The sequence below is a fragment of the Arvicola amphibius genome, chromosome 1, assembly GCF_903992535.2.
Source record: "Arvicola amphibius chromosome 1, mArvAmp1.2, whole genome shotgun sequence".
Lineage (NCBI taxonomy): Eukaryota > Metazoa > Chordata > Mammalia > Rodentia > Cricetidae > Arvicola > Arvicola amphibius.
The window spans coordinates 143,528,579-143,554,777 of NC_052047.1; the positions used below are offsets into that span (position 1 = coordinate 143,528,579).

Genomic DNA, 26,199 nt, shown 5'->3' on the forward strand with positions numbered 1-26,199 from the left:
TTCTTCTTCTTCTTCTTCTTCTTCTTCTTCTTCTTCTTCCTCCTCCTCCTCCTCCTCCTCCTCCTCCTCCTCCTCCTCCTCCTCCTCCTCCTCTTCTTTTTTTGAGACAGGGTCTTATTGTAGCTTTGGCTGACCCTGTGGGATGGTAATTTATTAAGGTTTCTCAAGGCAGAGTTTTTTTTGTGTAGTCCTTGTTGTCTTGGAACTCAGCTCTGTAGATCAGGCGCTGGCCTTGAACTCACAGAGATCTACCTGCCTTTGTCTCCCAAGTACTGAGATTAAGGGCATGTGCTACCATTGCCTGGCAAGTTTTTTTTAATATTATTTATTTTTATTTTATGTGTATGGGCGTTTTGCCTGTGTGTTTCTGTGTATCTCATATGCACTATGCCTAAGGAGTCCAGAAAAGGGCGTTGGATTTCCCAAAACTGGAGTTACAGACAGTCGTGAACCACCATGTGGATGCTGGGAATGGAACCTAGGTCCTCTGCAAGAATAAATGCTCTTAACTGCTGAGCCATTCCTCTAGCATAAGTTTTTTAAAGATTTGTTTATTAATTTTATGTCTATGACTGTTTAGCCTGCATGCATATATCTGCACCCTGTGCATGCTTGGTGCCCATGGAGGTCAGGAGAGGGTGTTCGTTACCTTAGAGCTGGTGTTAGTGAATGGCTGTGAACTGCCCTGTGAGTGTGGGAACTGAATTTAGGTCCTCTGCAAGAACAAGTGCTATTTACCACTCAGCCATCTTTCCAGTCCCCAGGATGTTATTCTTGATAGCCTAAAAGTAGAAAGAACCCCAGAACCTACTAGGTAACAAAGTATGGAGCACAGAGGCACATCACTAATAAAATTAACTGCTGCTCGACAGCATTATGCTGAGGGAAAGCAGCCTGTGCTTTCCCACTTGGATGAAGGGCTGAGAAGAGGCAAGCCTATTAAGAGCTAATGAGGTTGCCAGGACTGGGGCCCAGGCTGGTTGGTGAGTGACTGCTAGTTTCCTTTGGGGAACTAGAGGACAGACAGAGCTGAGTATGTGGGAAGCCAATGACGTACATGCTTTATGTGAGTGAACCGTGTGGTTTGGGAATCATATCCCAAAAAGATGGGCCAGCTAGTGTGTTAAAGCCACATGGGGTTATCTTCTGGGGTTTATCAACAGAATGTTTTTTAATGTTCCATGAATTAGTTTTCCCTTCCTCCCTTCTTCTTTCCTTCCTCCTTCCCCCTTTCCTTCCTCCTTCCCTTCCTCATTCCGTATCCCTGCTGTCAACCTTGCTTTAGGCTCACATGCTCAGGATCACAGGCATGCACCACCAGGCTGTCTGTGCACTCCTTCACTTGTGTTTGTTTGTGTGGATTTTGATCACACCCCCTTCCCCCTCCACATTAACACAGACCACAGAGGCATCCCTAACTATAACTATGTCAAACCCATGGCCACTCACTGTCTTCTGCCCATTATCTGAAGTTGTGTTCTTCAGAGCATGCTGATTGATGGTAGTCTTGTCAGTAGAAGATCTGAGGTGGTAAAGTCCAGCAGCCTGGGTCTTGCAGCTTGTGGCTGGGTTGTGAGTGGCTACTGTGGTGACCATCTTCAGTGCTTCTCTTCATTAATGTGGACAGTCTAGAATGAAGAGTTTCAGCCTGTGCATACAATTGACTGAAACTCTTTACTTTGTCTTAGACAGAGTTTTATTGTACATGTCAAAGCTCACAGTTTTGATATCTCTCTGTTTGTCTCTCTTTCTGTAAGATCTTACTGCTCTGTCCAGGCTGGCCGCAAACTTGTGATCCTCTTGCTTTAGCCTCTTGAATACTAGGATTAGAGGTGTCTGCCAACATGCTCAGCCTAGGCAGGTATTTTGTAATATAGGCCATTCCCAGTATCATCAGGGATGAGTTTGGTCTGTGGAGAAGAAATGATTAACTAGCTTGTTGCTGAGGAATGAGCTTTCTCCTAGGTGCTCAATCCCAGCCTGTCCCCATTCTGTGCATTCTTTGAGACTCACTGAGGCAAATTACAGCTTGCTCCTGGCCAATGTCTGCAGCTAGTCTGGGTCACTTATTAGCCAGGGGTGCTCCGAAGTCCATGCTGAAATTGCTGCTGCATTTCAGAGAGTCAAGGTGGCTAAGACCAGAATCTCACAGCTCAGATTGTCTGGCAGGCTTGTTGACACAGGCCTGTTAGTTACTCAGACTGGTGTTACCCTTTCAAAATTGATTTCTAAAGTCAGAATAAGTCAGTAACCCCTGTCCTTGCTTATATCCAATTTTAATTTATTTTTATTTATTTTTTGGACACTTTGTAATGTCACTTTATAACCCTGACTGGCTTAGAACTCTCTATGTAGACCAGGCTGACCCCAAAGATCACAATACTCAGTGATTCTGAATACTGGGATTAAAGGCATACACCACTTCATGTGACCCCAAGCTAATGCTTTGCCACAAAGTGTGGGTTTTTTCCCCTCCCTAGATCTGTTTTTAGCAAGATGAGGCCCTCTGCCTGAGGGTTAGAAGTGTGACACAAGGCATACATGTAATGTAGATGTGTCCTGCAAAACATCTGGGCGTATGAGGGAGGTCTGCTAGTATCCCTTGTTCTCTAGATCCTGCATATCTATGACATTTCCAGAGTTCAACATTTGGTGACCACTGTGCTCAACTGAGTGAAAGTAACACCTTGAAGAGGGCCGTGTTTATGACCTGTGTCACTCATGCTACCTAATCCTCACAGTAACATCCGGTTCTGTGATGCTGTCTTCCGTATCGGAGCAGGCCTAGAGCCATGACAGAGCTGGGAAACGTTTGCCCATCTTGGGCAGCAGTACCAGAGTCTGTGTGTTACATGCTCAGCTCATGGTTATTCTTCACGGAGAAGGTTTTGACCTGCTCTCCTTTCTATCCCCTGCTGTTCCTCAGTCTGCAGTGCTGGGAGGTAGCAGACACAGGGCTCTGGTCCAGGAGAAGGACTGAGGGCATCAATTCAGGAGAAGGTGAGATGGCTTAGGACTGTGCTGGTGGCAAATGGAAGTTCTTTAAAGGAATAGGGTCATTCTTTGTTCTTGGAAGACTTGAGTTTTCTGTAGGGGAAACCATGGTCAGATGGATTGAAGGACCCAGGAGCAGAGACAGGGTAGGTCAGAAACACTGGAAAGGCCAGGGCTACTAAGAGTGAACCTGGGATCTCCACTTGGAGAGAGCCAGGACTGACCGAGCTTTCAGGACGGCGCTGCTTCTGGGTTGCGGGTGGACAGGTCTTCCTTCTCACTGGGGACCACTGAGTGGGGAAACTTAAGTTTTCTGAGTGATGACTCTCCTCCAGGTAGGTACTGCTACCTGGGTGAAGGCTGAGCTACTGCCACCTCCTTGTCCCGCTGTGTTCCCGTGGGAGGTGTGTGTGACAGTTGCCCATTTTTTTCATTGCCTGGACATAATGGTTCTGTACTTACTTCCCTTTGCACACTCATGTATGCCCTCCCCTTGCACACTCACCCATCCTGTACATTTAGACTGTCCCCCAAATACCTATGTCCACTCTTGCACTCACCCCCAACTCATGCTCCTCACACAGTCATATGCATACGCTGATATTTTTTGTGGTTCTTCACATGACTCTGGATGTCTGAAGTCCATGGCCCACAAAGAATTTGGAGAGCAGGGTGGTCTAGTGTTACGAGTTTTTTTCTGTACTGCTAGCCAATTCCCACAGAATGACACAGAGAGACTTTTTATTAATTATGAAAGCTTGGCCTTAGTTTTAACTAGCTCTAACTTAAATTAGTTCATTTCTACTAGTCAACATGCTGCCACATGGCTTGTGACTTTTACCTTTCTTCCGATATGTCCTGTCGCCTCTGCACCCAGCTGATGATCCCCTCCCCCCACTTCTTCCTTTCTGAGTTCTTTTTGTCCCCAGAAGTCCGGTCTAACCTCTTCCTGCCTAGCTATTGACCATTCAGTCCCTTATTTATTTATTTATTAATTTTTGAGGCATGGTCCTGGAACTTGCTGTATAGACCAGGTTAGGGACTTGCTATGTAGACCAGGCTATTCTTGAACTCACAGAAAGTTACCATAGGTAGCTTTTTTTTATTTTTGAGGCATTTCCCCTGCTTTCATTACATGAAATCCAGCCTAAAGAAACTAAAGAACAAACAACTTACACATACAACACCCACACACAAAACAGAAGCTGCCATGTGCAGTAGACTTTTATCTGAAGCTTTATTTTGTATACATGGGGTGAAGTGTCGCTGTGCTGGTGGAGGTGCTGGGACAGCGTGCGGGGTTGGATTTAGGTCTTCCGTGTGTGGTAGACGTCTCTACTCGCCACTGTCTCAGCAGCCTGTTTGAAAGCCTCGCTCTCCTCCAGCCGCCTTTGAACACATGGCAGCCATACTGTTCTACTTTTTAAAAATGTGTGTGGTGCTTGGAATTGAGCCTGAGCCTTGTCACGCCAGGCAGGCGTCTATACCTCTTCAGTTGCATTCTTTTTCAGAAGATTGTTTCTTACCATCTTCTTGGTAGCCAATATCTTCCGTTTTTAAGTTTTTTTCTGTAAGAGTGTCTTTTTTAATTTAAATACTGTATTTAGAATCTGTAATTATATACCTAATTTAAAGGGTGTTTGTTTATGATTTTTTCTTTTATTTATTTATTTATTTTTTTTTCGAGACAAGGTTTCTCTGTAGCTTTGAAGCCTGTCCTGGAATTAGCTTTTGTAGACCAGGCTGGCCTCGAACTCACAGAGATCCGCCTGCCTCTGCCTCCTGAGTGCTGGGATTAAAGGTGTGTGCACCACCACCCGGCTTTAAAGGGTGTTTGTATTACATCTCCGCAAAGCAGATTTTCATGGAGTGATCGCTTACAGATAATATCAGAGTTTATATGTTTCCTACTAGAGGTCCCCTTTCCTTTATTATAAGAAAACGAGATCCAGGTGTGGTGACTGATGCCAAGGTGGAAAGGCTTGCCGTGAGTTCCAGGCTAGTTGAGGCCACCACATTCTTTGTTAGACCCTCTTTCAAAGTGTAGGGGGAGGGCAAAAAAAAGATTATGAAATATTTTACAAGTTAAAGCTGTTATAGTTTATGTTAAACACAAAACAATGTAGGCGAATCCTTTCATTTTTAAGATTTTTTTTCATTTCTTATTCATGGCCTAAATCTTAGTTCTCTCTAGAATGACTGAAGCCCCTACAACCCTTTCTTCACTATCACAGGCAAACTGCTCTGGATAACAAGTAGCTTCAAAAATGAGTTGCCCTTTTTACTTCAAACATTTCTTTGCTGAAATGAAACTCTACAGCCCTGTTTTCTCTGTAAATGTTGTCTGTGATCCAGTTCATAGCCACAGTTCTGGAAGGAGGAGAGGCCTTTCTACGCAGGTGGTCCTGTGTCACCAGAGGAACTGTACAGCTACAGTCCAAGTGTTTTTGGGACCTCAGGTGACAACCGTGTGCTCCAAGAGCCTTTCTTCTAAGGCTAGGCCTCTTGCAGGGGATACCCCGATATCTCTTTAGAGCAGGATGTGGTGGGGCCTGATGCTCAAAGGTGATGTGGAGATGATGAGGCCTATGCTAGGGTAGGGTGGGTGTGTCCCACCAAGCCTGGCTTTTTATTCTTAACTTTTACTTTCTTTTTTTTTCTTTTCTTTTTTTTTTTTTTTTTTTTTGGTTTTTCGAGACAGGGTTTCCCTGTAGTTTCTAGAGCCTGTCCTGGAGCTAGCTCTTGTAGACCAGGCTGGCCTCGCCTCTGCCTCCCGAGTGCTGGGATTAAAGGCGTGCGCCACCACCGCCCGGCTTTTTTTTTCTTTATACTATTAGCCCAGGTTAGCCTCCAACTCCTCAGTCTCCTCAATACTGGGATTATAAATTTGAACTATACCTGGTTAAAGACAGTATTAATAAAAACTTTAGATAAAAAGACTTCTTCTTACCTTGCCCCTCGCAATTTATGAAGCACCGGTGCTAAGCCTGTGCCCACCCTGATGGAGCCTTCAGCCGTTCATGGGAGCCCGGGTCCTAAGGCCTGCTCCATCAATGCTGGTGACAGTGAGGAGGGGATGTTGGGCTCCAGGCTTTGCTGCTCTGTGCCCCAGCTGCATAGAATCCTGTTTGCCTGTCCTGTTCACCTGTGCATCTTGAGCTTGCTAGGGCAGAGCTGGACTCAGACATGCTCTCAGTTCAGCCACAGTGAGCTCTGTTCATGGGCAAGTATGCGCAGGAGATAAGTGATACGTGGGTCTGCCTTGTTGGGAAGCAGATAAGCTGGACAGCAGCAGTGTGAAGCCAGTCCCTGCAAGGTTTTATGTGGCTAAGTCAGTGTTGGGGCTCTGACAACCTTGGGTCTGGGTTGGCCTATATTGTGGTTTGGTGTTACAGATGGGTTGTTCCTTCTGGAAGATCAACCGTAAAATCAGGATGAACCTGAGAGGGTCCTTAATTTTTTTTTTTAAATCTTTTGTTGTTGTTTTTTAATTTTTTGAGACAGGGTTTCTCTGTGTAGCGCTGGTTGTCCTGGAACTCCCAGAGATCCACCTGCCTTTGCCTCCTGAATGCTGGGACTAAAGATGTCCACCTCCACACCTGGCTTATTTTTATCTTTCGTTTATATCTTTTATTTTAACTTTGTACACAAATGCAGTGTATCTCAGTCATATCCACCCTCCTCAACCCCAGCACTTGCATTTCTCACTGTCATGGGGAGGCTTCTTTAACTTTTTCTTTAAAACTTAGATTTATTTCATGTGTACAGGTGTTCTGCCAGCACGTATGTCTGTGCACGGGAGGACTTCAGATCCCTAGGACTGAAGTTACAGGCAGTTGTGAGATGCCATGTGGATGCTGGGAGTCAAATCTTGGTCCTCTGGAAGAGCAGACAATGCTTGTAGCTGCTGAGCCATCTCTCCAGTCTCCCCCCAACTCCAATTTAAGATTTACTTTTATTGGCCGGGCGGTGGTGGCGCACGCCTTTAATCCCAGCACTCGGGAGGCAGAGGCAGGCGGATCTCTGAGTTCGAGGCCAGCCTGGTCTACAAGAGCTAGCTCCAGGACAGGCTCTAGAAACTACAGGGAATCCCTGTCTTGAAAAACCAAAAAAAAAAAAGATTTACTTTTATTTATATGAGTGTTTGCTGTATGTATGCTGTGTATACACATTATGTGCTTACAGTTCTCATAGACCAGAATAGGGCATCAGGTCCCTCTGAGCTGAACTTGGAGGAGTTGTAAGCTGCATGACGTAGGTAGGTCCTAGGAGCTCAGCTTGAGTCCTCTCTCTGCAGCAGGAGCAAATGCTTGTAACCTTCTCTCTGGCCTTGAATCTGTTTTATTTTTTACTTGAAACCATTTTAATTTTATTTAAAAAGAACCCTAAAATTCAAATTTATTTTTAAGTTGTCCATAAAAAACACAAAAATCATAATATTAGTTGGGTTCCATGTGTGGTACTGTGTGTGCATTGTCTATAATGTGTTTATGCATGAAACTTACATTTTTCTTTTGCTTTTTTATCCTTTTGAGAATTTTATACATGTTCACAATGAAATTTCTGTCATATCCATATCTCATTTCCCTCCTTCAATATCCCCTGTATTTCCTCCCCAACATATCTCTCTCTGAATTTCATGTCGTCTTCTGTTTTGTTTCTGTCCGATACCTCACTAGGTTCAATTAATGTTGCTCATCTGCACAGATGTGGGGCTTGGGAAATCTGCCAGTGACACCCACACTCGCACAGAAGAAGGAGTTGTCTCCCTCTTGGAGCAACTATCAGTTGTTGAAGTGATTTTTTTTTTTTTTTTAAGACATGATTTCACTAATAGATTAGACTGGCCTTACCTCTGCTTCCTGAGTGCTGGGGTTAAAAGTTTGCTCCACCATGCCTGGCAAAGCTATTTTTAAAGTTTTAATCTTATTTATTAATATTGCATGTGCGTGGGGAGTATGATGTGCATGTGGAGGCCAGAGGACAACTCTGTGGAGTCAGGTCTCACCTCCCACCTTTGTCTGGGTTTCTGGGGACCAGTCCCAGACTGCCAGGCTTGAGCAGCAAGTGTCCTACCAACGGTGCTGCCTTCTGGTCCCTTTAATTATTTTCTTCCTGTTTCAAAAAGTGATTTAAACACACAGCGACTTGTTTGTACACACAGTTATCCTTACCACTGGACTCTCTGGACTGTGATTTGATTAGTCCTGGTAAAGTTAAAAGACAGACATGTAACAAGCTAGTGTTCCTGGAAGGAAGGGTGATGCCCAGTAGTGGATATTACATGTAGTAGAAGTTTGACTGTTTCAAAGTAGCTGTTCTTCCATTTCTTTTCTTCTTCATTTTGCCTTGGGGGCAGACTTCCTAGGCTTCACAGGTTTGTGGGTTTTCCTAGAGAAGACGGTTGGAAACCTGCGGGATTAAACTGTTATTGCATCTTTGCCCATGGCAGTCAGCTTCCATGAGCTATAGCTGATGACTTACTTGGGGAAGCTCTCAGTGGGTGTTGTGGGTGCTTCCTAGCCTCAGAGCTATGGCACAGGGGTACACAGTGGTGTGGTGTGGTGCTCCCTTGTGAGGGGCTGTGAGTCTAGTTCATCTGGTTTTGACGGGGTGCTCGCCTTGCAGTCACCACGCTAGGCCAGTCAACTAGGGTCTTGGGTTCTGCTGCTGGCCTTTATTTTGTTCCTTGGTCTTGCTTCCTGTCTTCAAGTTACGAGGCTGAGTGATGATGACCCTAGGGCTTTGTCTGTGATCATGTTCTATGTAGTTGGACATCCATGTGGCTCACAGCCCTTCCCTACCCCAGCACCACTGAAAACCTTGATTCTTGCATCAGTTCTCAATGTGGGTCCTAGAAGGAATGAGTGCTTCTTTAGAGGCAGTGAAAAAAATGTATTTTTATTCTTTTTTCCAAGGTAAAAGTAAAGAAGCTGAAATAAAGAGGATAAACAAGGAACTGGCAAATATTAGATCAAAATTTAAAGGTAAGTGCTACCCTTTCCTAAATGTAGTAAGGGCCTTGTGATGATTGTTAATGTCCTTTGTCAACCTGATGATCCGGGATCCATCTTGGCATGCCCGTGAGGGATATCTAGGTTAGGGTCACTGAAGAAGGAAGATACCCTAAATGTGTGTAGTACCATGGGTTGGAGTTCTAGACTGAATTAAAAGAAGAATGTGAGTTGACTATATCCCTCCAGCCTCAGGAGTGTTCCCAGTTCAGCCCCAGTGATACCTGCTCATCTAAGCAAGTATGCACAGGATGATCCTGAGGCCTGTCAGTGGATTCATCTTATTTGGTCATACTGACTGGATGCTGTGTGACCAGCCACCTCAAGTTCCTGAAGCTGCTTCTTCATCATGTCGGACATACCCTTGAACTATGAATCAAAAAAAAAACCCTCCCTTAAGTTGTTTTCTTAGGTATTTCTGTCACAACTATCAGAAGAGTAATAAACACAGAAACAATCTTTTAACATTTTTTTTTCAAGACAGGGTTTCTCTGTATAGCTCTAGCTGTCCTGGAACTCGCTCTGTAGACCAGGCTGGCCTCGAACTCACAGAGATCCACTTGCTTTTGCCTCCTGAGTGCTGAGGTTAAAGGTGTGCACCACCAACCACCCAGCTTTTAACATTTCTTTAAAACTCCTAAAACACATCAGGTTCTTAGTACACTGAATCCATTCATTGAGGGATCCAGGTAGTGAGAACAGCATGTGTTGAATTGCTGTGGCCCCGTTCTTTTCTGGATGTTGGAAATAATACTGACCTTGTGTCTTGTCTGGAAAGTGCTGCTCAGCACTATGCCGAGGTGGAGCTGTCTTGACAGGCCAGGGACCCCTGGGTGCCTCTGTCTGTTAAACACACTGAAGGCTCTTGCTATTGTTTATCTGAAGTGTGATGAATAACCCCAGTGTATCTGCCCTGTCAGTTGAAGATAGAAACCTGTCTTTACCATGTTGCTTCTGCTAAAAAGGTATGTGCTCCAGTGAGCACTCTTACCTTGAAACACTGCACACAACATAGCACAGGCCTAGACTCCTGTCTGCAAGACCTTTGGGAAAGCCCAGATAACCCTTTAAGCCGAGTATGCTTTTACCATGAAAACAGCTGTAATTTCCCAGAAATAATGAGTAGAGGAGAAGCTTGGATTGTATCCCAAAGAGGTGCAGGGTCAGTGTTAACCTTGTGATCTCCTAGACTCACAGAATGGGCGTCCCCAAGAGCCTGGAAAGTGAATTTCCTGGTTGGTCAGGCAGGGTGAAAGTAGTAGAATTTAAATTACTACTTCTCAGAGTATTTGCTCTTGAGCTGGCAGAAAGTATTAAATGTGAGTATTTTAAAACAGATCCGAAAGCCCTATACTATACATGTAGTGACTGTCTTGTGTTTTTCGGAGTCTGTCACTCATTGCTTTGGGAGGGGTGGAGCTGCCCATTTGCTTCTCTGCAGATTGGGAATGCTAATGGTTGGCTCTGCCAATGCAGACCCCATGATGGGGTTGTGATGCTGAAGATTTACAGAGGACACACAGTATACTATAATGTGGAGGGAAGCCCTGGGCAGGGGTACTGATAGTCACCTGTAACCTACTGGGGAGCTGAGAAGTCGTCTTCCTCTGGGGCCTTCAGTCACCCCTGCTCAGGCTCAGGCAAAAGTGAGCAGAGTTGGACAGACTACCCCTCCAGCTCTCATGCTGGCAGCTCTGGGCCCTCACTGTGAAGTGCTTGTGTCTGCTATTCTGTGTTATATGAGAAAATGCATATTACTTGCTTATTTGATAAAAGATAAGCACCTAATACATTTTTAATCTGTATGATTAATACAGAGTTTGTGACTTTCAGAACAGGAAGGATTAAATTTGAATGTTGAAATAAAAATTTAACATTAATATTATTTTATTTGTTTTTCAAGACAGGGTTTCTCTTTGTAACAGTTTTGGTTGTCTTAGAACTCACTTTGTAGACCAGGCTGGACTTGAGTTCACAAAGATCCATCTGCCTCTGCTTCCCAAGTTCTGGAATTAAAGGCAGAGCCACCACTGCTAGCTGAAAAATTATTTTATTCTATGTCTGCCCAGCTGAAAAATTATTTTATCCTGTGTATATGGGTGTTTTGCCTGCAGGTATGTTTGTGCACCATGTATGTGCCTGCTGCCCACAGAGGCAAGAAGAGGGCATCAGATCCCCTGACACTGGAGTTACAAATAGTTGTGAACTGCCAGGGAGATGTGGGGAATTGAACTCTCTGGGAGAGCAGCTAGTTCTCTTAACCACTGAGCCATCTCTCCGGCCCTAAATGTTGATATTTTTGTCAGTTTTAATATTAATAATCTAATTTGTTCATGTATAAGCTAAAGATTAAAGACTTTGGGGCCTGAGAGATAGGGCTCATTGATTATGACATCATCCTGACAACATCCTCAGAATTCACACTGCAGGGGAGAGATCTGAGTTCTGTAAATTGTTTCTGATCTGCACTCTGGCATGTGTGCTCCCCCATGCACTTGCACACATTACCCCTCCCCCCCGAAAATTAACAAGTGTTTAAAAAAAAAAACAACCCAGAAAGAGGTTAAGGACTTTGGCTGGGACTATAGTGTACTGGTAAAGTAGTCCCCTGACACGTACAAAGCCCTACATTTGATTTCCAGACACTCCCCACCCCCAAGAAAAAAAATCAAGGAGCGGTGTTAAATTATCCATTCTACAAACATTGTCTGAGTGTTGTGGAACCAGGAAGTCTTGGGAAAGTGAGCTGTTTTGTGCAGGAAGGAAGGCCTTCCTGAGCACTGGCCAGACAGAAAGTCTGTTATCTGTCCTTGGTGAGCCTGTGGCTCAGGTGTCCTCTGGTTAGAGTAGTCCAGCTGACTTAGGTCTGCATTACTTGAAAGACTGAAGTAGATGGTACCTCCTGAGTCCAAGTTTCCTTCCTTTTTGTCTTGATTTTTTTTTTTTTCTTTTAAATAGGGTCTCTCTATGTAGCCCTGGCTGTCCTAGAACTCACTCACAGTATAGACCAGGCTGCCTTGTACTCAGATGTCTGCCTGTCCTTGCCTCCCAAGTGCTGGAATTAAAGGTATGTGCTACCACACCTGGCACCAAATGGCTCACAGAAAGAAGTAAATAGACATAGATGAAGCTAGTTTTGATAGTGTACTCTGTGTAGCTCAGGCTTCTAAAATATTGCTGCAACATGTTATTGGTAGCAGAGGTTCAGAGGTGTACTCTTTTTTTTCATGTAATTCTTTGACACCTCTTGTGTTTCTTTCACATTTGGAACTGATCTCCATTTGGACCTGCTGCATCTCCAGGTGTCTGGCAGCCTAGGTGGCACATGCCTCCTCTACTGAGTACCACAGGAGACCTGTCTTGCCGTTGTAAGTCAGCTGGATAGCAAGCAGACAGTGTTCTGAGACCTCCTGAGAGCATCAGAGTGAAGTGAAAAAAGAAACATTCCCAGGTCACCCAGGAAGTGGCTGTGGCTTGTGAGTCTAGGACTAGCACTTTTTGTGCCTTTGTCCTTACTAACCTGAGAAAGGGAGTCCAGACAGAGCTGTTTTGGTGGCCTTAAGAACTTCAGAGCCCTGACCATTGGTTGGAATGATCTTGTCTTTCTTCCAAGAAATGCATTTTTGGTTGTCAGCTAGGGGTAGGATATGGCTGATATCCAGGTTGCAGAGGCTAGATGCTTTGGACACTCATAATCCTTTCAGAATTCCCTGTGTAGAGGGATAAAATCCAAAGTCTGGAGCCCACCAGATTGGAGACCCTCTTCTACATCAAACCAAAATCACCCAGAGCTCTGGGAACTGGGTCCACTGGCCTCTCTCAGACTGCAGCTGGGCACGTGGCACTGCATACAGCCTTACACTTAGCCATGGGTTGAGGTGAGGAGTACCAGTCCCTTTGTTAGGAAAGTGTTATCTCCCTGACCTTGAATGCATTTGGTTTAAATACACTTTAGTGAGTCAGAGAGAACAAGGGTGCTCAGAGAAACAAGATCCTGTGAACTGGGGCCTACAGAGGCCCAGGAGATGGAATCATGAAGATTTTACAGTCAGGTTTGTGTTACAGTGAACTAGGTTTACAGCATTTTAAAGGTTTAAAAGACAGAAGGTAGGAAACTTAGAAAGTGTCAGAAGTGAGGGCAGACTTTGAAATAAGACCAGTTACAGTAACTTAAATGAAGATACAGTGGATGGCTCTGGTGTCAGGGGTGATGTAAGAAAACCTTGGTGTTCTGGAAGGTTAGTCAGAGGGAGGAAAAGGTAGTGGACGGATGGTGGGAGGTACAGACTAGAATTGATGCTGGAACATTACTTGGCGTCTTAGAGAAACGGGGTTGGGGTGGCCAGATCTGATGGGCTTTAGAAAACTCAGCATCTCTGAAACAAACAGAATAAATGAAAGGAAATCTCCACTGAATATGTTAGTATACAATGTATGAGTTCAAAGACAGATGCTCTGAGCAGTGAGGGGCAGAGTCCTGTCTCCATAGCAGCTGTTCAAGGCTGGCAGCTTTTGAGCAGGAACAGCAGGAGGAGCAAGAAGGATGCCAAGTCCAGACATTGAGAAAGTCCATTCTAGGGGTGACTCTGGGAAAAGTGTCTTATTAAAAAACAAAACCAAAGCTGAAGGAAAAGAGAATTAAAACAGTGGTAAGTAGGGGAGGAAGAGGAAAGGAAAAGGGGTGGGAAGGAGAGGGAGGAAGGGAGGGGGAAGGAGAAGACACAAGTGAGTGCAAGCTTACATATACAAACTCTTATAAAACTCAGGAGGCTGAGTCAGTCAGTGTGGTTGTTATAGTGAGACCTTGTGTCAAAAAAAACGAAATAAGGACTGAAGAGGTGGCTCAGAGGTGAAGAGTCTTGCTCTTCCAGAGGACCTGGGTTTAATTTGATACCTAGCACCCACATGGTTGTTCACCACCATCTGTGACTCCCGTTTTAGGGGATCCAGTATCCTCTTCTGGGATTGAATGCACATGATGATACATGCAGGCAAAATACCCATACTCATAAAACAAAATAAGCCAAATAATAAGTCTAGGCATGGTGGCACATACCTTTAATCCCAGCACTTGGGATGCATAGGCAGGTAGGTAAATTTCGTGAGTTCGAGGCCAGCCTTGTCTACATGGAAGCAAGTTCCAGACCAGCCAATAACACATAGTGAGACCTCATTTCAAAACAAACCCAAATACCAACCCCTCCAAAACCCTAAAATAATAATAATAAAGCTTAAAAATGTCTTAAATACAAAATAGAATTTCTTAATGGCAGGCCTCTCTAATAGAAGAACTTTTACAGATTCATGATTCCAGGTACAAGGTCAGTTACACAGAAAGGAATGATAAAGCAGAGGATGTTGGGTAAATTTAAAAGGTGATTATGTGTGGTAATGATGTCCTGAGTTTAAAGTCTATGTAGACATTAAGTCCTTGATAGCAAGCAGATAAAACGTGAGCAGTGAACATTGGAGAGTTGAATCTATATCTCTTTATTTTTATGGTAGTCTAAACTTACTGAATGATTGATGCCGAGTTATACAAAAGGGCACTACTTTAATTTAGACTTAGAAACTTAGAAGGACCAGGCTGGCCTAGAAAGTGTGATGTCATGAAGGTTGACTTTGAACTTCTGATTCTCCTACCTGCACCACCCTAGTTCTGAGATTATAGGTGTTTGCTACCTGGTTTCTGGGGCAGATCTGGGGGGATCAAGCCCAGGTCTTCCTGCATGTTGACATTCTATCAGTGAGCTACGCTCCCAGCCCTTTTAGTCTCACTCGGCCACCTCAACTAGTTACAGCAGTGTGTCGGTCGGTTCAATACAGTGATTCCCAGATACAAATAGTTACAGCAGTGTGTCGGTCGGTTTAATTTAGTGATTATCAGATACAACTAGTTACAGCATTGTGTCGGTCGGTTCAATACAGTGATTCCCAGATACAACTAGTTACAGCATTGTGTCGGTCGGTTCAATACAGTGATTCCCAGATACAAATAGTTACAGCATTGTGTCGGTCGGTTCAATACAGTGATTCCCAGATACAAATAGTTACAGCAGTGTGTTGGTCGGTTCAATACAGTGATTCTCAGATACAGTATTAATTTTTTTAAAATGAGACATGGGCTCATATAGTCTAGGATAGTCTCATACTTGCTGTGCATCCAAGGCTGACTTTGAACTTTAGATCTTCTCACCTCTTGCCAAGTGCTGGAATTATAGATACATGGTGCTATACTACAGGAAAATTGTTGTAAGTTTAAGGCCAGCCTGGGCTACATAGTGAGTTCCAGACCAGCCTGATTTATAGAATGAGGCTTTGTCTCACTCATCACCCCTCACAAAGTTGCGCATGTGAAACCGTCACTAACGGGTAGAAATTTGATGTTGCAAACCACATCTGTGCATGAGCAAGCCAGGGATTCACAGTAGTAGTCTAAAGCTGTTGAACCTTGAGGGTGAGTTACAGGAACTGTGAAATCATTAAAACATAATTCTGGAAAGAATTTCTTATTGTAGCCTCCCACTCTTCACAACTACGAAAAAGGAATGAGATTTGAAGAGTCTGGATGAGGAGTTAGTATGGCCTAGAACTCACAGAGTTTAGACCATACGTACTTTATACTGACTCAGTGTCATTGGAAGGCCCAGCCCAGTGAGAAGAGCATATGGCAGCATCCCTTCCTTACTACTGCAGGTCAGTTTAGGAATATTCCTGTGCTTAGATGAAGTGAGCAGTAGTGCTGATGGCGCTTGGTTACATGTGGAGCTTTTGTGTTCTAGTAAGTCTCCTGTTGAACCTGATTGCTGCGATTAGGAGGGAGTTCAGCCATGCCACGTGTTCCTGGACTGTGTCTGTGTGGTTTTATGGCTAGGTGATTTGCCCCATAATTGTTGTGAAATGGAAGATAATTTATAGTAAGTGTATCTGCCTAAGGCAGTAAGCCTGGTTAAAGGATTATCTTGATGACTTCTACAGGGCTTGCAGATAGATCCCTCAGGGCTTTTGGGGGCCAAGGCAGGTTGAAGGAGGTCAAGGTTCCACTGACAGGCACTAGCAGGTCTTATTGGGTATAACAGAACACTAACTGCAAGGTATTCTGGTTTTTGGTGTGCACCATGATTATCAGGTGAGATAGCTGCTTTACCTGCGTCTGTAGCTGCATGTCTGGCTGGAGGTCTGTGCCCTCTTTGAGACCTTTACTGCTACAGAGTTCTCTGCCTTCCTCACCTTGCCCACTGGATATAAACCTTTCTTCACCTTTTCTGTAGGTGACAAGGCTCTTGATGGCTACAGTAAAAAAAAGTATGTCTGCAAGTTGCTCTTCATCTTTCTCCTTGGTCATGACATTGACTTTGGACACATGGAAGCTGTGAATCTTCTGAGCTCAAACAGATACACGGAAAAGCAGATTGTGAGTATGGTTGAGGGGCAGGGCCTTGTACCCTGTGTGCAGTTTGTAGAATCTCTTCCTTCTACTTTGTTCCATATTGGATACTAACCACATGTGCAGCTGGCCCATATTTCTGCCTGGTGCTGGTACCTAGGAGTCATGTCCATTCCAACTTAGTTCTTTGCTTCTAGGGAGCCAAGGATAGACTTTGATGGGGTGGCCTTCTTCCCACTGCTCTGTTGGCTTAGACTGGTAGATTCTCTGTGTTTGCACCCCTGTATCTGCTACCCACAGGCCTTATTGCCTTCTTTTCAAGGGCCTTTGTTAGAGAATACAGTACCAGTCATGACTTTACTCCCTGACCTTTTGCATGACTGTCTGAAATGGGATCTGCACCCACAGGGACAAGAAATAAAGCCATAGCAGGTGCTGTCCCCGTCCTCTCCTCCTCTGCACTAGAGTTGAGGGTCCCTGCTATGCAGTCTGCTCAGACTTGCTCAGGCTTGGTGTTTGAGCTCTGATTTCTTTTGTAGTAAGGCTGTTTGTGTTTTAATTAACAGCTTTCTCTTTTTGTTAAAAATTTAACTTACAGAAATCAAAATAGTAAGACAATATTTTAGGATTTTCTTTAAGAAAATTAGCCTTCTGTGTTTTCAGGCTCCACATTCCCATCTTGTGACAGAATGGTGATACGAGACTGGGTTTGAACAGGTATTGAGGTAACAGTGGGCATAAACTTGAGAGAGGAGGGAATAGCAGTAAACTAGGTTTCTGGGCAGACATGTATATGTATATTTATTAGTGAATGGTGCCAGGTTTGGTTCTTGCAGTGACAGCTCCCTCCTATCCTGACCTGAGGATACCGTGGTTTCTGGACACAGACATGAACTATTGAGAAGGAAGTGAGGCTTGGGGAAGGACTAAGTGGTCTGATTTCCTTGAGCCTCTGACTATGCACACATTTTAATGGGAATGTTGCATCAGGCTGGATGGTAGCAAAAATATCGTTCACTGGCACATTGTCTGAATGTGGACTGTCTTCAGCGACAATTCTCTGTGGCACCCATTGGGATGGTGCTTGAGACCTTCCAGGTTTGCTTATTTGTGCACTGTGTATTAGGTGTCTTGTCATAAGCTTTTTGTCCCTGCCTTCTGGGAATACAGGGCTACCTTTTCATCTCTGTATTGGTGAACTCGAACAGCGAACTGATCCGCTTAATTAACAATGCCATCAAGAATGACCTGGCCAGCCGCAACCCCACATTTATGGGCCTGGCCCTGCACTGCATTGCCAATGTGGGTAGCCGTGAGATGGCGGAGGCCTTCGCTGGAGAGATCCCCAAGATCCTCGTGGCAGGGTATGTATCTGTGTACTGTTGACAGACAGCATGCTCTCCGTCTGAATACGCTCCACTATGTATAGTGTGAGACATCACAAAGCCCTAGTATAGAGCCCAGAGGCACTGTCATATTCTCTTCCTGAGATCATTGACACTTAGAACAGATCATAGAAGAAAACCCTTCTTAGCCTGACAGCCCAGAAAGAACTCCAGCCTTGCATGAACACAAAGGAGAAAGAAACAAAGTTGTTTGGCATAGCTCAGAGTCTCATCCCTTCCCAGAAGCATTGGGGCAAAGGCCAAACCCTTGTATCTTGAGAATTCTGCATCATCTCTCCCCTCAGTTCATTTGGAGAACTGTCAAGTGGTGCCAAAGGGCTGCTCTGGAAGAGTTTGAAGCAGCCCTGGGCTGTGTCAGGTCTCAGGGTTGGCAGAGGCAAGGCTAGCCTCTGCCTGGTCATGTGCTTTATGCTGTTGTCCAGCCAGTCTGCAGACATAGTGGTTACATTCTTCATAGTCTAGGAGACAGGATAGGATAGTTGTTAGTGAGTTGAATGGTGTGTCAAGGCTCTTAGAGCTGTCACCACAGCCCTCTGCTGCCTATGAAGCTAGAGTAGAGGTAGGGGGGTCCCATAGGTCAGAGCTAACCCACATTCTCTACTTAGTCAGCTATCTGGGGAAATGGATAGGTCTGGCACTGAACAAAGACTCAGCATTTACCATTTTCATAGTGGAGAGCCTACTTCTGTTACTAGTAGTCAGAGGCCAAAGATGCTACTAAATGTCCTACACGTGGCACAGACACAAAATAGAGAACAATGCAGGCCTCTGTTGCTGTGCTGTGGTGTAGGAGCTTTACGTTAGCCTTCGCACCTCAACTCTGAGTGATGTGAAGCACAGGTAGGTAGAAGAGCCAAGCTGGAAAGAACTGTCCTGTGGAAATGTAGGTGTGGACCATGGGAGATTGATGACAAGGAGCATTACAGAGCTGAGCAGCAGTGGGAACTCGAAGGCTTTATTACTGTAGACTGTAAGCATAAATCATAGAGAACAGCAGGGTACCTGAGGTAGGAGACCACAGTGGGTGTTGGGGTAGAGGAAAGGCTAGAGCTGAGACCAGAGAGAAAGGAAGTTGGGCAGAATGCAAGTGTGAGCTGCTAGTAAGGCCTCCCTGGCCTTCCTCCCTAGTAGTCCATGGAGTCCTCTGTGTTGCCTGCTGTGCTCCATGGGGGTTTCTGGCTTGGATGTCTCCGTTAATATTGCTGCCTTCTGGCATTGCTGCAGGGCTGGTCCAATGGAGAGTATGCAGACAGGGTAATCCTGAAAAACATTGAACAGGCATATTTTCTGAAATCTGCAAGCACACACGCACGATGACCCCAAGGCCCAGTGCTGAGTAAAGGTTCTTTAGCAGAAGACAGGTGATACCTCCCAGTTGGAGAATGTTGGGCTGTAAGGCCAGTTTGTAGGCAAAGCTTACCATGATACCCTGTAAGCAAGAGGCGAATCCTAGTGAACACTAGATGATTCTGTGAATAGTGTTTGTGCACTGTTGTGCACAGTTCTGATTAGTGTGGCGCCTGGGGATGGGAGGCCAGTGAATGTAGATGACATCATGATGGAGTAGTTCCGCAGCAATTGGGATGTGGTGCTGAGGTGGGAGGTGGCATTGGTCCCCTAGGATACAGTAGAGGATCAGAAAGAATACAAGAGGTGGGAGCTGCTCTAGGCTCAGCAGGTGTAAGAGGGTGCTCTGTGTTCTTACCTCTGAGCTGGCAGGTGCTTGCTCTTTTCTTTTGATGTTTCTGGGGACAAGGGGAGATGGTCTCCTGGTTCAGCATCCTGATTGAGTGTGTAGAAACAAAGCATGGTTCTTGTTGCACAGACCCTGCAGTTGTAGCCTACAGTGAGGGCACCTGCCAGTGGCTCCCATGGGGTTGATAGAAAGCCAGAATGAGGCATGGGCCTGATCTTCTCCTCATGGGATGAGTATCTAAAAGGACTTTTAGGCTAGACTGCAGCTTAGTGGTAGAGCATTTATCTAATATGTGTGAAACCCTGGTTTCCATCCCCAGCACTACACATAAGCCAAAGTTATTCAGAGTAGTAATTTTCTTCATTGGAATACTCCTGGGGGAGTTTTAGAAGGTTTTCCTCTTGATTTTTGTTTTATTTGGAAATAAAAATTCAATAACCAGCCCATCTTTTCCTTTTCATCACAGCCACAGCCCCTGTCTCGGCCCTAAGGACTCTGGCGGGTTCTGGTTCTTCTGGGGATGCTTGCTCCTCAGCTAACTTGGCCAATCTGTTTTGTTTTCCCACTGCTTGTTTGTTTGTTTGACTTTTTTGGGGGGGTGTTGAGACAGGATTCCTCTGTGTTACAGCCCTAGCTGTCCTGGAACTAGCTCTTGTAGACCAGGATAGCCTTGAACTCACAGAGATCCACCTGCCTCTGCCTCCCGAGTGCACCATTAAAGGCATGCACCACTACCACCTGGCTTTATTTGACTGTTTTTGAGACAGGGTCTCAATATGTAGTCCTGTTTGGCTTGGAACTCACAGGGATCCTTCTGTCTCTGCCTCCTGAGTGCTAGGTCTACACCTGGCATCTTTCCTACTTTTTAGCAAGGGCTGGTATGGTGAAGGGGAGCCCCCAGAGCGCCTGTCTTCAACAGATTAGAAAACAGTTGCCTTCTTGCTTGGTGTCTGCACCCACTTACAACTTTTGGCCTTGGAGTGAGCGGAGAGGGGACAGACAGCACTCCCTGATCCCAGAGGCTGCTTGCCTCAGGCTCTCTCATGCACAGTGTGACTGGACGCCAGCAGCTGCGTGCGTGTCAGGTGAGGAAGGGAGCACAACAGCTGACACACAGCTGCAGCAGGTGCTGATGTGAGGCTGCAGGCTGCGCCAGGACACAAGCATGCTTCCTCTTAAGGGCATATTGACATATCCTTGTAATCTTAGCATTCAGGAGGTTGAGACAAGAAAATCTTAAGTTTGAGGTGCGTGTAGGATACATGACAACACTCTGCATCAAACAATGACAAAATCTAAAGCAAAAGAAAAAGAGACCGCATTTCTTCACCTGGACAAGACAACTTGAACCTGCTTCCTCAGAGTAGTGGGGCAGGACATATTGTGTAGAAACCTCTCTGGTATTTCAGGCCTCCAATCTATTCTTGCTGTGATAAATTGGGTGCAGAGGGGGAAGAGTCCTACGGTTCAGAGAGGAGTGTCATAGACATGCCTGACCTCTGTAGCCCATCTTGCATATTCAATGCCCTGGAAGGGATGAGAGTGGAAGCCTTTGGAGGCCAGAGAGCAAACATGTAGGCTTTTACCTGTGGGCTGGATTGCTGCTTCATCTTTGTCCTTAAGAATGACCTGTGCAGGGCTGACTTGTTGAACTGTGCAGGCTTTCTTGACCCACTGGTCTCCTGGTGAACCTGATGTGCTCTCTATGCAGATCCATGCCCTGCTCTGATTGGCTTAACCTATGGTACCTTGAGAGGCCACCATTCTCCTGACTGACTGATGATATCTGTTTTCCAGAGACACCATGGATAGTGTGAAGCAAAGTGCAGCCCTGTGCTTGTTACGTCTATATAGGACATCACCTGACCTAGTTCCCATGGGTGACTGGACATCCCGAGTGGTACACCTCCTCAATGACCAGCACTTGGTAAGTGTCTGTGTTTCATTCCACTCTTAACCACTCAATAAGCTTTTCAGAGAGTGTTGTAAAAGTGGCCCTTTGAGGTTCTCAGGAGGATGAGGGTGATGTACTGTCTCCTCTGCAGCCAGGCACACAGACTGCCCCCATCTCCCTGCAGCAAGACATTCTCCAGGGATTCCCTCTATGCAGGGCGATTCCTACTCAGCACCTATGTCCTTATAAGCTGCTTGTGTGGGGGCTGTGATGGGTGTGTTCCACCTCTTGGTTAAGCTTCAGTGTGCAAGTCTTACTAAGCTGCCCATTTTGTAGAAGAAGACTGTAATGGTGATTCTGGCTGTGGGCCATGGCCTCTGCTTGGACTGCTGAGCAAGTGAGTCTAATGACCTGGAGTCAGGCAAGTGTGTTTGCTAGTTATCTCCCCACCCCAGGAGAATCTGCTGTGGAAGTTAGAGATTGTTATATGAACATTCAGAGGACAGTACATAGGGCTTGCAGTGGACATTTTATTCTGGAATGGCAGCCATTCACACTGTCCCTGTGTTGTGACTTCTTGTGCTTGTTGAGATAGGAGTTGATCTTGCAGGGAGTGCAGAGAAGGCGGAGGGCCCTGGAGGTGATCCAGTAATGCTGGTTTGTGAGTTGGTCCTGAGCACTGGTGCACATAGCTGAGCCCTTGCAGGTTTGACCACTTGGGAGTCAGAAGGTGTTGCTGGAGGCCATCAGCTGTGCTAGAGAAATGGTAGTTCACCATCAGTAGACTTTGTAAATTGTAAACGATGGGAATTTCCCAGGTTTTTGTTTTTGTTTTTGGAGACAGGGTTTCTCTGTATAGTCTTGGCTGTCTTGGAACTCTTTCAGACTGTCCTCAAACTCGCAGAGATCCACCTGCCTCAGCCTCCTGGGTGTTAGGATTAAAGGTGTACACCACCACCATTTAGGGATTTCCCAGTTTTACAGCTGAAGAAACCAAGGCTCAGAAAGATGAAGATTCTCATTGTCAAACTATAGTGTTCAAACTTCAACCAGGTTTTCAGAGGCCGTGAAAGCCACGTGTCATGGAGGTGTGCGGGTGAGCCAGCTGTGAGGAGCATTGAGCAGCATTTGCTCTCGTTCAGCAGCTTCTGTGGGTAGTTTTGTCTGTAGAATTCTGGCAGAAGTTACTTCTTGCTTCCTACAGTCACGTTGCCATGGCCATCCAGTCATTTCCAGGTAGAAAGGCTGGCTCTTTGGTGCCAGGACATCACCTCTCTGGATACTGATTATTTGACTCTAATTTCTTGGTTGCTTTTGGTTTTTCGCATGCATACTATTTCCCTAGCATCTTGGCTAGTGGTAGGAACTCAGTTCAGAGTCAAAAAGGATGGGGTATTATATCCATATGCTCAGCCTTCCTCAGCTGCATGGCATGCTGTTCTTTCAGCTGCTCCAAACCCATGTCCAGCTTTGCCACTGGAGAAGGCCCGAGACACTGCTGTCCTAGCCTCAAGCTCGGGGACTCTGGTTAAGATGTCAGATGCCTGCTTATAGTGAGCTTGGTGGCCTCTTCTGAGAACAGTGTATAATCTCAAGGCCAAGGATCTGCAGGTGAGATCAGGAACACACAGAGGCCGTTAGAAGAGGGATCCACTGGTGGAGAGGCAGGGATCAGCCCTGATGATCCATAGGGGTGGCGAGGTGGAACAGATGACTCAGAGGTATGAGTTCTGAACCTGCCATCTGGGGAAGAGATTTGGAAAGGGAGCAAAAGGCCAGTGTTGCTCTATAGTCACCTGAGGCCAGGGGATATTCGAGGGCCGTGTGTTACCAAATAGCAGTGTGCTTGTTGTTAGCTTACTGTGAGACCATACAAGCGCAAACCATGACATGGAGAGAGACTGAGTTGGTGGCCAATAGTCAGGTGTTTGCACATAGCTTGAGTAGCTACATTTCATGTGGATTTGGCCTATTCCAAATGCTGGGAACCCACAAGTGCCTGACTTCTGACAGAATTTACTTTTGGTTTTGAATTAGTGTCTTGCTATATAGCTTGGGCTGGCCTTGAAGGAACATTTCTTCCTCTTCCTCTGAAGTACTTTGATTACAGGTGTGCTATACTGCCTGGCTAGGAATTTCTTAACCAAAGTCTTTCAAGAGATAATGTGCTGGACACAGTTGTTTGTTTTCCTGGTACAGTGGTAGACTTGAGGCCTTATGGGTAATTGCCATGCTGCACTGGGGTTTCAGCTGCTCCAATCTGAGCCCAGGTAGTGTGTGGAGTCTCTGCAAGGGAGCCCTGGGCCTGGGACCATCCAAGTTCAGATACAACAGGATTGTGAAAATTCAAATGAGCTGTAAGGTTCTGTCTCCCACTACAGTAGGCACGGTGATTTAAATTGAAAGCAACTAGAGCAGATGGGGACAGAATAAGGCTCACACACTTTCCAGCTCCAACCCTGCTTCACCTGCAAGTATCTTGACCAAGCTGGACTAGATTTCCAGTTTCCATAGAGAAGGTGGAAACAGAAGAGGCTGGCATTCCCTGTCTCAGTTTTGCAAACCTCATGAGTTGGTTAGGGCGGGCCTGGAACTCTGTGTACTATAGATTGCATTTTATATGTCCTGTCACCTGTGACCTGTGGTTCCTGTGGGCCTCCTGATTGGAGTCTTTGTCTTTCAGGGTGTAGTGACTGCTGCAACTAGCCTCATCACCACCCTGGCCCAGAAGAATCCCGAGGAGTTCAAGACTTCTGTCTCTCTAGCCGTCTCTCGACTGAGCAGAGTAAGTCCATGGTGGGCACAGACAGCAGGGTGGTTTTGATCTTCTTTGCTTGACTAAAGTAATTTTTACATTTTAGAATGCAGGATATTTGGCCCACTTTGTAAATTTCAGAGTGAAAATTGCCTCTTCCAGTCCTTGACGTTTCTTTTTCTGTTGGTTGAGAAGTACCCTGCTCTATCCATTGTGCATGTTGAGAGGCAGCTGCCAGTGAGAAGCATTTTCCTGTCTCCTTTCCTAAAGGGGAGAGCCCATTAGCTGGTATACTCCCTACCCACCTTCACTGTAGCTAGGACTGGCTCTGACTTTGTGTCTCTGGTTTTGTCAGTGGGTCTGTGGCTTGTTTATTTTACATGTGTCTGTCTGGAAGCCTTGGGTGTAAACCCCTCACTTATGTTTGGAGTAGCTGTTATTACTTTCTGATCCTGCAGAGAAGTGACAGTTCAGTGGACTGCAGTGTAGTCATCCCTGGTCTCTCAAGTCTTTTGTTACTTTCTGCTTGGAGACAATCGTTAGTGGCTGACCATGAGCAGCCCAGTTCCATGGCATTGTCCAGGCTGTGGGGTGTTCAGTAGCTTCTGCAGTACTTGCTGTGTTATCTTCAGTAATGTGGCTGGCTCCTCTGCTTTGGTACTCCTGAGGTTGCTCACACTGGCCTCTTGGACTTGTATTTTGTTGTGATAGGGCCTGTTAGTCATTGAGGCTGGGAATCATTCATGTGGATTTTGTTGGCACCGTTGGCTGCATTGAATTGGAACATACAACTTGCCATCACTTACCCTTTGTTATTCTTCAAAGGTAGTGGGTGTATATGGCCTTCTCTGCTCTATTTGTAGAAGTTGGTGTGACATGCTATTTGGGTTTCTTGTTGCGTGGAGATAGGCTCTTATTGTGTAGTCCAGACTGGCCTTGAACTAACATGTCCTCCCTTCATGGCCAGATACATTACCGTGTCATCGTTCTGCAGTCCTCTGGTTAGAGACTTTAAGTTGCTGAACCTCCTCTCGTCAGCATGGTAAATCCTGCTTGTGACGTCATCTGCTGTGAGGCCACACCTAGGTGGTACAGCTGGCACTGTACAGATGTGAGGGACCCAATATCCTGGACCATACTGGAGAACCTTCTACTCTGAGAGCTCTACTTCCTGCTCTGCCTACACTGCTCTCTGGAGCTTTCCCAGTCAGTCTGCGATCTCACAAATCATCTGTGTACCTGGTTCCTACCCCCAAGTCCTGTGGTGTCACTTGCCTTTGCAAACAAGGTGTCTCTGTAACCTTTGTAGCTTTTTAAAATTTTTTATGATGCAATACAAAATTTAAAAGGTTGTCTTTTTTTTTTTTAACCTTCTGGTTATTGTAGTATTTCCTTTTAGAATTCACCCGAGATTTAAAAAAAAGATAAAAAACAAACAAAACATAAAACAGACAATGACCCTGGAAGTAAAGCACAGTTTTAGTTTGCAGCACAGCCACCCTCCTCTTAATGGGAATTGTGCTCTTGGTCTTATCAGTAAGTGGAAGAGAAAGATTGCCCTTTTGAAGTTCTGAGGGGAGGGTGGGTGTCCATGTTAGTATGCTGATAGGAAGGATGTCTGATCCTTCAGAGTTGGAATGGTGTTTCAGTTGCTATGACACCCACCTGCTACTGGCCTTAGTTTAAGGTTTTGAGGAAGCTGTTCCAGGACCTTGTTGCCACAGCCATTCCATCATCAGTTACACTCCCCCCCCCCCCCCGCCTTATAGTAGATTGACAGCTCTGTTTTATGTTTAAAATGCTCTTCTCAGTGATTACCTAATATTCTTACTTACTAATTTATTTATTTATTCATTTATTTATTTTTATGTTCAGGGGATTGAATCTAGTACCTTGTGTATGCTAGGTAAACACTCCACTGCTGAACTGTATCACCAATCTTGAATTTGTATTTTAACTATTATATAACATCATCTTATGCAACTGCTTAAATTTTTTTTTTGAGGGGTCAGGCTTGGTAGCACCTGCCTTGGGAGGCAGGTGCAGGTCGATC

General features: G+C 45.4%; 1 protein-coding gene across 2 annotated transcripts in view; it reads left to right on the forward strand.

Annotated features, from left to right (window-relative positions):
* Window positions 1-26,199, forward strand: part of Ap2a2 (adaptor related protein complex 2 subunit alpha 2) — a 65,869-nt gene that overhangs the window by 16,614 nt on the left and 23,056 nt on the right. For both annotated transcript variants that reach the window (XM_038327206.2, XM_038327213.2), the window contains exons 2-6: window positions 8,913-8,981; window positions 16,280-16,422; window positions 17,566-17,759; window positions 21,295-21,424; window positions 24,075-24,176. In XM_038327206.2, coding sequence (XP_038183134.1) covers window positions 8,913-8,981; window positions 16,280-16,422; window positions 17,566-17,759; window positions 21,295-21,424; window positions 24,075-24,176 — 638 coding nt within the window. The remainder of the gene's footprint in view (window positions 1-8,912; window positions 8,982-16,279; window positions 16,423-17,565; window positions 17,760-21,294; window positions 21,425-24,074; window positions 24,177-26,199) is intronic.